At 47.0% G+C, this 11,790-nt stretch overlaps 1 protein-coding gene across 3 annotated transcripts in view; it reads right to left on the bottom strand.

The window, feature by feature from the left end:
• Positions 1 to 11,790, bottom strand: part of SLIT3 (slit guidance ligand 3) — a 483,855-nt gene that overhangs the window by 28,222 nt on the left and 443,843 nt on the right. For all 3 annotated transcript variants that reach the window (XM_031060566.1, XM_031060568.1, XM_031060567.1), the window contains one exon: positions 7,173 to 7,310. In XM_031060566.1, coding sequence (XP_030916426.1) covers positions 7,173 to 7,310 — 138 coding nt within the window. The remainder of the gene's footprint in view (positions 1 to 7,172; positions 7,311 to 11,790) is intronic.

Below are 11,790 nucleotides of genomic sequence, written 5' to 3'. Positions count from 1 at the left end.
ACACCCAGCCAGCCAAAAGTGTCTGTGGGGTGAAACACCACACACCCAGCCAGCCAAAAGTGTCTCTGGGTGAAACACCACAATTGCCACTGTTTGGTTCAGCACCAAGGGCCAGACAAGCTCAGGCACATCCCATCCACCTATATTGGTAACATTCCAATATATTAGCTTTTATTCTCTTGATCTTGTCTAGCCTCTGTTTTAGGTGGCCACTCAGAGAGGAATAGAGGATTTGTCTTTACAAACAAGCTGTGGGTCTGCTGGTAGGTAAAACTAGCACTGGGAGATAAAAAACAATGGAAGGATTGAAAGATGAAGGATTCCACTGATTGATGAAAGGAAAAAGAGATTTGCTTTTACAAATAAACTTTAGGTTTGCTGATAAATGAAATTAGACATGGTAAGATGAAAGAAGCAATGGGGAAGAAAAACCCCTAAATCCTATAAGAATTAAAAATTAAAAGGGAGGGTTGTACATTAGAGGGAAATCTTTGGTATCAGGGCATTTTGGGAACTCTGTACCTCTCAAGTACCTCAGCCAATGGGGAAAAAGAAAAGGGAAATGTGGCCAGGCATTGGGATAAAAAGGAGGCTGTGTCCTCCAAAACTTTGAGAGATCCCAGGGGAATGCCCCCATGGCCTCTCCCTTTATTTGAATAAAGTCAGAGGGCTCCTCTGTCTCCTTTTTGGACATAAACCTCTGGTGTTTGTGGATTAATTTTCCTAACAACTCCGAGGCATCAGTTTCTGGTGACCCAGATGGGATGGTGGTCATAAGTTTTTCAGGTAATTGTAAGTTTGATCCATTTACATATCAGAGGTTAATTCTCCAATTACAGCTTCAGGTAATGAAGAAATCTACTCCAAGTTATCCCCACCAATTCACTGTTGTTTACATCTCTGGGGCCTGAGACAGTGAGGAGTCCTTGAGTTCCAGGCCTAGAGAGCAATTGTTTTATCTCAGTGAAATGGGAGAACAGCAGCTGACAGGCCATGGAGTTTTAGAGTTACAGATTAAAGCAGTGCAGGATCTGAAAAACAGAAAAGCTGAAATCCCAGGGCATCACTGCCCATCTGCTTTGGAGCAGTGGCTCTGAGGTCCAGCCACCGTGTGCCTGCTGTGAAAGGAGCCCAGCTGAGGGCTGGCAGGGATCCTGAGCTGGGTGTGAACAAGGCAGTGCAGACACTGAGAGCAGCCTGAAGTGCCCTTTGCCCTGGTTCTTCAGCTCTGCAAGGCACTGCAGCCTGGCTGAAACAGCTTCCACCCACACTGTGCCCTGCAGAGCTTCCCAGTGAAGCCTGTGAGCCATTTACACCCAAACCTGAGACCTCCCCATCCTACACCTGTGATTTGAGCCTACTCTGCAAACAAGGGAATCCCTTTCCAGAGGTACTACAGAACAGAGCACTGCTAACCCAGCCTGTGAGCTCCCTTCCACCTAATGCCCATTGTTTTGTTTTGCCTTCAGCAGCAAGTAGGAAACAGAAGGAAAATCAGTGCATATAATTTTAATTTTTTGGAAGTTAAAAATAATCATAATAAAAAATCCATGTGACCCGCAACAGCCTCCACTAACAGAAAGCAAATGTTGGAAGAAGCCAGAGTGTCTGTGCTTAGTGCTGCTCTGAAAGATTCCCCAAGCTCCTGGTATGGCTCCTGCACACCCTTGCTTGCTGTGAAACCCCCCTGGTGCGTGGCTTTACCAGGGCAGCTCTCCTGATACTGGCACCTAGAACTTACATTAGTGACAGGTCTGTCAAGGCCCTTTCCTTTTTAATTTTAAACATTTTTTATAAGTATATATTTAGAACTAATTAATAGGATTTATTTCCCCAGCAGTGGAATGTGGAACACAGCCTGACTTCCTTCCATAGCTTGGCCAACTCCATTCTGCCTGGTACAATCTCATTTATTTAAATAATCACTGCGAGTTCCTTGCAGCAGTCTGTCCCAGTGGAGAGCTCAGAAGCATCTGCACCACAGAGGAGCAGTGCTTCCATCAGGCTCTGCAGATAATGTGTGCTTCCCCACCAGAGCAGCATTTACCAGGCAGCACCACTGCGAGCCTGATTGCTGGAGGGAAGCTTGGAGAACTCAGGGTTTATTCAGCAGGGCTCACCAATTCTCTAAAATGTTTTCATCTGCAGGGGGCAAATGAGTGCTATTTTGGGGAGAAAACACTGAAAACTTTTCAGGAGGAAAGCAGATTCTGCAGCTGGGAGAAGTTGGTGAGTGCTAAGGAAAGGTGCTGCAAAGGGCACAGCTACACCTGACCAGTGAATGGGAAGTGATGAAATAGGAGAGTGAGTGTGTGCATGGTGGCACTATTGATTTTTGGGGCTGTCATGAGAGCCTCAGTGTGCACGAGGCCCTGCCTACACTGCTCAGAATTACCCAAGTGCCATTTGTTCAGCTGTGTGAGGATGGAGGTTTTAACATCTTTTTAATGTGTGGCTTTGACACACAGCGTAGTGACAACTATAAAATCATTACAGGTCTGTGCTTTTATTACAACAGCATAAGCTCTGGATAATTGGGAGGGCACTCTGCAAACTCACTGCTGGGAAATGATTCCTGATACTTAGCCAAAAAACTTTATTAATCATCATCTTATGTCTCCTAGTCACCTTTGTTGGACCACCCCTCGTGTTTTCTCCTTTTCATCAGCACTTGCAGCCTTCAAACACGTGCACAGTTATCTCCTTGTCACACATCACTGTGCCCAAGGCAGCTGTGAGGACAGGGGACTCTGCAACCCTGAACATCAGAAGGCTGAACTCTGTCAATCACCATATTTGCATTTGTAATCTTAACAGGAAAAAAGGCCAAACCTCAGAACCCCCTTCAGAGCAGCAGAGGCCTTTAAACTACAAAAGGCTTCAGTCATGGGAAGAATAATGAGATCATATAAGAATTAAAAATTAAAAGGGAGGGTTGTACATTAGAGGGAAATCTTTGGTATCAGGGCATTTTGGGAACTCTGTACCTCTCAAGTACCTCAGCCAATGGGGAAAAAGAAAAGGGAAATGTGGCCAGGCATTGGGATAAAAAGGAGGCTGTGTCCTCCAAAACTTTGAGAGATCCCAGGGGAATGCCCCCATGGCCTCTCCCTTTATTTGAATAAAGTCAGAGGGCTCCTCTGTCTCCTTTTTGGACATAAACCTCTGGTGTTTGTGGATTAATTTTCCTAACAACTCCGAGGCATCAGTTTCTGGTGACCCAGATGGGATGGTGGTCATAAGTTTTTCAGGTAATTGTAAGTTTGATCCATTTACATATCAGAGGTTAATTCTCCAATTACAGCTTCAGGTAATGAAGAAATCTACTCCAAGTTATCCCCACCAATTCACTGTTGTTTACATCTCTGGGGCCTGAGACAGTGAGGAGTCCTTGAGTTCCAGGCCTAGAGAAGAATTGTTTTATCTCAGTGACATGGGAGAACAGCAGCTGACAGGCCATGGAGTTTTAGGGTTATACACTAAAGCAGTGCAGGATCTGAAAAACAGAAAAGCTGAAATCCCAGGGCATCACTGCCCATCTGCTTTGGAGCAGTGGCTCTGAGGTCCAGCCACCGTGTGCCTGCTGTGAAAGGAGCCCAGCTGAGGGCTGGCAGGGATCCTGAGCTGGGTGTGAACAAGGCAGTGCAGACACTGAGAGCAGCCTGAAGTGCCCTTTGCCCTGGTTCTTCAGCTCTGCAAGGCACTGCAGCCTGGCTGAAACAGCTTCCACCCACACTGTGCCCTGCAGAGCTTCCCAGTGAAGCCTGTGAGCCATTTACACCCAAACCTGAGACCTCCCCATCCTACACCTGTGATTTGAGCCTACTCTGCAAACAAGGGAATCCCTTTCCAGAGGTACTACAGAACAGAGCACTGCTAACCCAGCCTGTGAGCTCCCTTCCACCTAATGCCCATTGTTTTGTTTTGCCTTCAGCAGCAAGTAGGAAACAGAAGGAAAATCAGTGCATATAATTTTAATTTTTTGGAAGTTAAAAATAATCATAATAAAAAATCCATGTGACCCGCAACAGCCTCCACTAACAGAAAGCAAATGTTGGAAGAAGCCAGAGTGTCTGTGCTTAGTGCTGCTCTGAAAGATTCCCCAAGCTCCTGGTATGGCTCCTGCACACCCTTGCTTGCTGTGAAACCCCCCTGGTGCGTGGCTTTACCAGGGCAGCTCTCCTGATACTGGCACCTAGAACTTACATTAGTGACAGGTCTGTCAAGGCCCTTTCCTTTTTAATTTTAAACATTTTTTATAAGTATATATTTAGAACTAATTAATAGGATTTATTTCCCCAGCAGTGGAATGTGGAACACAGCCTGACTTCCTTCCACAGCTTAGCCAAGTCCATTCTGCCTGGTACAATCTCATTTATTTAAATAATCACTGCGAGTTCCTTGCAGCAGTCTGTCCCAGTGGAGAGCTCAGAAGCATCTGCACCACAGAGGAGCAGTGCTTCCATCAGGCTCTGCAGATAATGTGTGCTTCCCCACCAGAGCAGCATTTACCAGGCAGCACCACTGCGAGCCTGATTGCTGGAGGGAAGCTTGGAGAACTCAGGGTTTATTCAGCGGGGCTCACCAATTCTCTAAAATGTTTTCATCTGCAGGGGGCAAATGAGTGCTATTTTGGGGAGAAAACACTGAAAACTTTTCAGGAGGAAAGCAGATTCTGCAGCTGGGAGAAGTTGGTGAGTGCTAAGGAAAGGTGCTGCAAAGGGCACAGCTACACCTGACCAGTGAATGGGAAGTGATGAAATAGGAGAGTGAGTGTGTGCATGGTGGCACTATTGATTTTTGGGGCTGTCATGAGAGCCTCAGTGTGCACGAGGCCCTGCCTACACTGCTCAGAATTACCCAAGTGCCATTTGTTCAGCTGTGTGAGGATGGAGGTTTTAACATCTTTTTAATGTGTGGCTTTGACACACAGCGTAGTGACAACTATAAAATCATTACAGGTCTGTGCTTTTATTACAACAGCATAAGCTCTGGATAATTGGGAGGGCACTCTGCAAACTCACTGCTGGGAAATGATTCCTGATACTTAGCCAAAAAACTTTATTAATCATCATCTTATGTCTCCTAGTCACCTTTGTTGGACCACCCCTCGTGTTTTCTCCTTTTCATCAGCACTTGCAGCCTTCAAACACGTGCACAGTTATCTCCTTGTCACACATCACTGTGCCCAAGGCAGCTGTGAGGACAGGGGACTCTGCAACCCTGAACATCAGAAGGCTGAACTCTGTCAATCACCATATTTGCATTTGTAATCTTAACAGGAAAAAAGGCCAAACCTCAGAACCCCCTTCAGAGCAGCAGAGGCCTTTAAACTACAAAAGGCTTCAGTCATGGGAAGAATAATGAGATCATATTTTGTTAGCAGAATTTTAATCCTGAAATCAAACAAGATCAGGGACTGTTCTGCGTGGAGAACACATGGGGCTCCATCTTGCTGTCTGCCTTGGCAGAGGGAGTGTGGAAGTGCTCAGTGTGAGGTTTTCCTCCCCACAGACCCTTGTCTTCCTTGCATCTTGCACAGGAAATTTAGGGTAGTGGCATGGACTAGTGGAAAAAAAGAAAGCAAACAGGAGAACTCAAGTTAACCTGGCTGTGCTGTTGACAGGCAGTGGAATTACTTTGCTTGCCCGTGGTTGCCTTGGGCTGTGAAGTGCTGTCTAAGCTGGTGGTTGAGTTTTGGATCTGGTTTCCTCTACCTGGAGGACTGTTAGTGGAACGAGAGCCCCTCATCTGATCAAGAGAGAAGACTGGGCTGTTCCAGGTCCTGCTCTTGATGCCCCTGGTGTGAGACCAGACAGCCTGGGGCACTGCCTGAATTGCCAGGAGAGCTCTTTGGTACCTTGGAAGGGACCAGACCAACCTCCCACCTACCCCTGCTGCTCCACCCAGCTGTGTCAACTCAGAACATCTCTGACCAACACTGTGCTTTCCCAGAAAAAAACCCTCACATTCATCACTGCCTAGTGCTTACAGGCCTAATCAGGGGACCTGCAGCAAAAGTCTCCCAGTCAGCCCCATGTGATGACAGGCTGGAGTTAGCCTTGACTCCAGACGTGGCTTTGCAATCCATTTCTCAGCTCTAACAATTGGATAACACTGAGGATTTACATCCCACAGTCACGTTAGCCTCAGCAGTCACCAGTCTGCAGGATCCCTCAGGCCATCAAATGGACTGGAGCAGAGAGTGAAACATGGAGAGGAGGGTATGAATTTGAAATTCAGAGGATATCTGATACCTTGTAAATAACAAGTCTGATTCTGTGAAACTGTGGGCTGACATCATGTTATATATCAATGCCTGTTCAGAGAAGGCTGTCTGCTTTGCAACAGAAACGTGTGTTGAGAGGGAAGGGAAAAAACCCCAAACCAGCAAGGATGAAAGCAAGAAGAATGAAAACAGTTGCAGATACAAAGCAGAGACGATGATTTATAAGTGTTCATGCAATTTCTGCTTTGTCAAGACTGATCTTTTCAGGTACTCCTTCTTTGTCTCTTGTGTGTATTTCAAACACAGAAAAGGTTTAGCTGGAAGGAAGCCAGTATCCAGCCCCAGGCAATGATTAGTGAATCCATTTGGAGGAGCACACTTATCTTTGACAGACAGAGATTTCCAGGAGTCAGATATATTGGCAGCTGTCAGAATGAGAGGCTGAAAATTTACAGCCTGAATCATCCTGAGCTCGTCCAGGAGGCACAGAGACACTGCCACAAAATCTTCAGACTCACGTTTTCCTTGCAGCCAGTTGGGAGGGTTCATAAACACAATTTTATTATCCTTTGCTCAGTCTGCACGTGCAGGGCTTATCTCCATATAACTTAGGTGAGTGTGTTAGGTGGTGTGCTCTGAGTGAGCAGGGATGGCTGGGGCAGGCACACTCACACAGCACTGCCCCAAAATCACTGCTTTCCTGGCAAGAATATCCAGTTAACTTGTTAAAACCTCCTTTTAAGCAGGGACAGGACTTGAGGCACCCGTTCACAGGGGAATGACAGATCAGTGCTGGGTTAGAGGCTGATGGGGATGGGAGATCAGGGCTGGGTTAGAGGATGATGGGGATGGGAGATCAGGGCTGTTACAGGCTGATGGGGATGTCAGATGAGTGCTGTTACAGGATGATGGGATGGGGGGCTCGGGGTGAGCCCTGCCGTACCTGAAGCCCTGCGGGCACACGCAGGTGTAGCCATTGACCGCGTCCACGCAGGCGGCTCCGTGCCGGCACTTGTGGCCCACGCAGTCATCATCATCCACTTCACAGTGCTTGCCGCTGTAGCCCGGCAGGCACTCGCATCTGAAAGGCACAACATCCCTGTTAAAGGCTCCTTTCACACCTGCAGCTCGCTCAGGCAGCCCAGAACCTGTTGGATTTGGGGTGGGGACAGGTTTGCAATTATTGCTGGCAGCATCAAGCACAGCTCTGGCACAGATCCCTCCTGGCTGGCTGCATTTGAGGCTCTGCAACCTGCTGAAATCCCACTGGAGCAAAGCACCACAATCCTACAGCTTCTCCTCAGCCGAGTCTGTGAGAGGGGTGTTCACCCTGCACACTCCCAGTTGTGCTAAAGGTGACAATCTCCTCCCTGGCCTTACAGAATAAGGGACAATGTTCTGCAAGGGCAGTGCCCCTGATGCCCCACAGTTTGATTGTGCCTGCACACTGCTGGGTGTCTGAGCTTGGCCCTGTACACAGGAAGGGTCCACCTTCCAAAACCATCTGTAAACAAGCTACAAACCTCAGCAAATTCAGAGAGAAAGACCAAGTTTTGAGACCACCACCTGCTTTCCATTCATTGGCAAAATTCATTTCCATTCAAAATGCTGCTGCAACAGTGGAAAGTGTCTTTGCAGTGTGTCCTTTGCCATGGTGACACTGCACCTTCTGCTGTGGGTGGGTGACACTGTGGGATGGAGCACAGTGGGATGTACCCAGACCTGCAGACATTGCCTGTTGGTTTTATTTTATCCAATTCTCAAGATTGCTGTAAAAAGGCTGCATCAGCATTTCTATTTATAAGTCCTGCAGAAGTTTATAACCTGACAATAGAAAATGCATCCCAAAGTCTCTGACTTGGATCAGATCTTTTGGGATTGCTGAGCAGCCTTTTTTTTGAATCTATCCTGTAGGCAATGTTTAGTCATGAACACTCTTTAGTCCATAAAACACATTTTAGCCCTCCCAGCTGGATGTTGCACATCTGGAAAACAAAAGGCATACACCACCACTTCAAGCAAATCAGGGGAAGAGCTGCAGAGAATCTCAGCACTAAGAGAGAGGTTTGTGCTAGAGCCTGTGGTTGGACCCAGCATGCTAGTCACTGAGAGCTGGAAGAGGAGGGACATTATAAAGCTGAGGATGTGGCATCAGGAGAGAGGCTACAGCTCCATCAATCTCTTCAGCTGGCCTCCTCCTCCTCCTCCTCCCTGCCAGGAGCCTGGTGGGGTAAATGCAGGAGGAACCTTGTGGGAAACCTCTTCAGAGGAACTGGACACACAGGAGTGATGAGGAAACACCACTTCCACTCCCAGGCAGCATCCTTGTGCTGGCTGCTGTCCCCAGTGACAGCAGGTGGCCCCTGGCTGCTCCCAGGGCTGAGCTGGGTGACACTGCAGGATCAACAGTGTCACCTGTGAGTGACAATGGCTGGGAGAGGCTGCAGGGCAACAGCAGCCACCCCACCCAGGGTCACTCACAGAGAATGTGAGCTCCAGCCTCTTGCAGAGCATGGCCTGACTGCCTGAAGGAGGAGATGGGGCACAGCCTGTTCTGTCCCTGGGCAGGGGTAGCGGCATGCAGAACCCGAATGTCCCTCCCTGCAGGACAGCCACCAGCCAGTCCATCTCCTACCTCTGCATGTGTGAATTGTGATTTTACACCTTGCTGCCTCAGGGAATACTGTGGTTAACATAATGGAGATGGTAAATCAGAGCAAAGAGCGAAAAACAAGAGGTGTTCCTGCCCCAAACCCTAAGAAATGGGCAGCATTTTCTGGCAGCATTGCAGACACACCTGCAAGGAAATAGTGTCAATCAAAAGACTTTGTGAGGGGAACTGGCAGCATTTAATCCTGTTGTTTTTTATTGATCCCTGCAGTCCTAATATAAAGTGATGTAATAATGAACAATGTGCAGGTCCTTATTCAGGGCTGCCATGCATCACTTTTATGATGTGTATTGGCTATCTCAGTAATGACAGAACCACCACTTTTCTCTGCGGGGCTGCATTAAATCAGCATTTTAAGCTGTCAGGTAATAATTCCAAGCTTTAGAATAATAAAGTATATTTATATCATGCTCCAACATCAATACAGTGAATGGAAAAACATGCTCCTTTCTTGAAGTTATTTTTTGGAAGTAATTTCATTGTGTTAAAGGCTATTTTTTTTTTGTTTTTTTTGTTTTCTGGCATATAGAAAGCTCCTCTTCTTCTATACAGTAACAGCATACTAAAGATGGGGAGGCTGGAAGGGAGGAAAGCCACCTGCACATTTAACTCCAAAAGCAAAGAGCTCTGTGCAGCCACAGACACACTGAAATGGTCCAGTTTGCTTCCAAGCTTGGCTTTAGAAGCATGGAATTCCTTTGGGGTCAGTCTTCTCTGAGCTCTTGGAGTGTCACATCTAAGCTGAAGCTACCAAAAAATGCCTGCCTGAAGTCCAGGAGGTGAGAAATTCAGCCCCATGAGTTCTTCATCTCCTAGAAACCCAGGGTCTGTGCCATCAGGGAATGGGGCATGGTAACTCCATCCTTATCCCACAATCCTACACATGCCAGCAGGGGACTGAGGGTCAATCAGTAAAATCTGATGCAGTAAAGAAGGTGGCAAAGAAACCTTCACGTTCAGATCCTGGTAAGAGAGTAATTTACACAATTAGATATCTCATTTCCCAGTGACCATCTGACACCACTATAACTGAAATCTTGTTTTCTCCTACAGCCTTGTAGTGATGGCAACATTCCCAGTATCACAGAGAGCCTAAAACATGTGCAGTGGTATTTAAATTGTTGGCCTATCTGAGGGGATTTGCATCTGCATGCACTCAATGTCTGTTGTATTAAAGCCGTGAATCACAGCTTCTATGGCAGGGCCAGAATGGAATTTCCCTCCCCACCTCAATAAATAACTTGGCTTCCTATTTTTTTTCCTGTCTTTGTCATCTTTTCTTCCCTCTGCAGAGCTGCAGACTGACCACAGCTGAGGGCAGGACAGACAGACTGGCGTGTCCTGCTCACATGCCCAGGGCAGTCCTGCCATTGACACTCCCTGCCTCTGAAGCAGACAGACAGACAGACAGACAGACAGGAGCCTCATCCTGCACCACCAGGAGCTCAGGGGACCAGCTCCAGCACAGGAGCACAGGCTGCTGTTTTCAGTGAGCCCCAGCAGCATCCCTCCATCACTGCACAACTGCTGAGGGCTCATTCCTGAGTGGCCTGGTGCCACCAAAGTATGTAAGAAATAGCAATGCTTGGACACCTCTACATTCAAGGCTCCTTCACCTCTCAAGTTTGGCTGCTAGATACCAAAATGGGACAGGAGGAGTAAAGAAATAATGGATTTTTCTGTAGTGTTCTGTGACCGTGTTCACAGGGGTCCCAGGATGAGGGAAGAGATGAGGATCTGACTCCATGTTTCAGAAGGCTTGATTTATTATTTTATGATATATATTATATTAAAACTATACTAAAAGAGTAGAAGAAAGGATTTCATCAGAAGGCTAGCTAAGGAATAGAAAAGGAATGATAAAAGGTTGTGGCTCGGACAGAGAGTCTGAGCCAACTGACTGTGGTTGGCCATTGAATAGAAACAACCACACAAGACCAATCACAGATGCACCTGTTGCATTCCACAGAAGCAGATAACCATTGTTTACATTTTGTTCCTGAGGCCTCTCAGCTTCTCAGGAGAAAAAATCCTAAGGAAAGGATTTTTCATAAAAGATGTCTGTGACAGTGTTCTATGAATAGTGGGAAGAATAACACAACAAAGAGTAGCAGAAAAATACTTAAAAGCAGTTATTTGGCTCCCCTCAAGGGTTAGTGGCCCTACTGTGAAGAACACTTTTCTAGCAAGCATGTGAGAAAAAGTATCTTGTTTACTGAAATTGTTTGGGTGGCAGGTATGACAGTGCTTCCAGCAATGGGAGAACTATTCAGGGCCACAGCTGCCTGCAGCCCTTCATGCTCCAAAAGAAGGCAATTTGAGTTACTAGCCTTCACCTCAAAACATGATGTAGCTACTGAATTACCCAAAGGTGCTGGATTAACCAAATGATGGATTAGCTGGGAATGAAACCTGGAAAGAACATCAGGGACTATTTATGCATTGGCACACACCTCCTTGTCTAGTGCCTACACATCAGTTCAGGAACCATCCTCATCATTTAACAGCTTCACCTTCTTCAAGATTTGGAAACATTTCTGTCTGGAGCCTTTTCATCGAAAAGAAAGGCTGGTGTTGTACTGCCTGTCTAACAGAGAGTCAGCTGAGATAGCCACCCTCTCTAAGATTTGGTTTCTTTCCTTCTAGCTCTCCTGAAATGTCCTGTGTGTCAGTTCACACTGTTCTGACATGCTGGTTGCTTCACAGGACACAATCTGACCCTGTCACCTTCCCTGTCCTGCGAGAGGACAGAGCCCCAGGGGGAATCACTGAGCACCCAGGGCTGCACTGTCAACCAGCCTCAGGAAAGGTGCGGACAGCAGCTCACTCACTCAGCTCACTCTGCACTGAACTCTCCTGGATTTGTCTCCAGAGATCTTTTCCTGACAAG

This window comes from Geospiza fortis, unplaced genomic scaffold (genome assembly GCF_000277835.1).
Source record: "Geospiza fortis unplaced genomic scaffold, GeoFor_1.0 scaffold413, whole genome shotgun sequence".
NCBI lineage: Eukaryota > Metazoa > Chordata > Aves > Passeriformes > Thraupidae > Geospiza > Geospiza fortis.
Note: the sequence above shows the minus strand (reverse complement) of the source record. Positions and strands in the feature narration are given on the sequence as shown.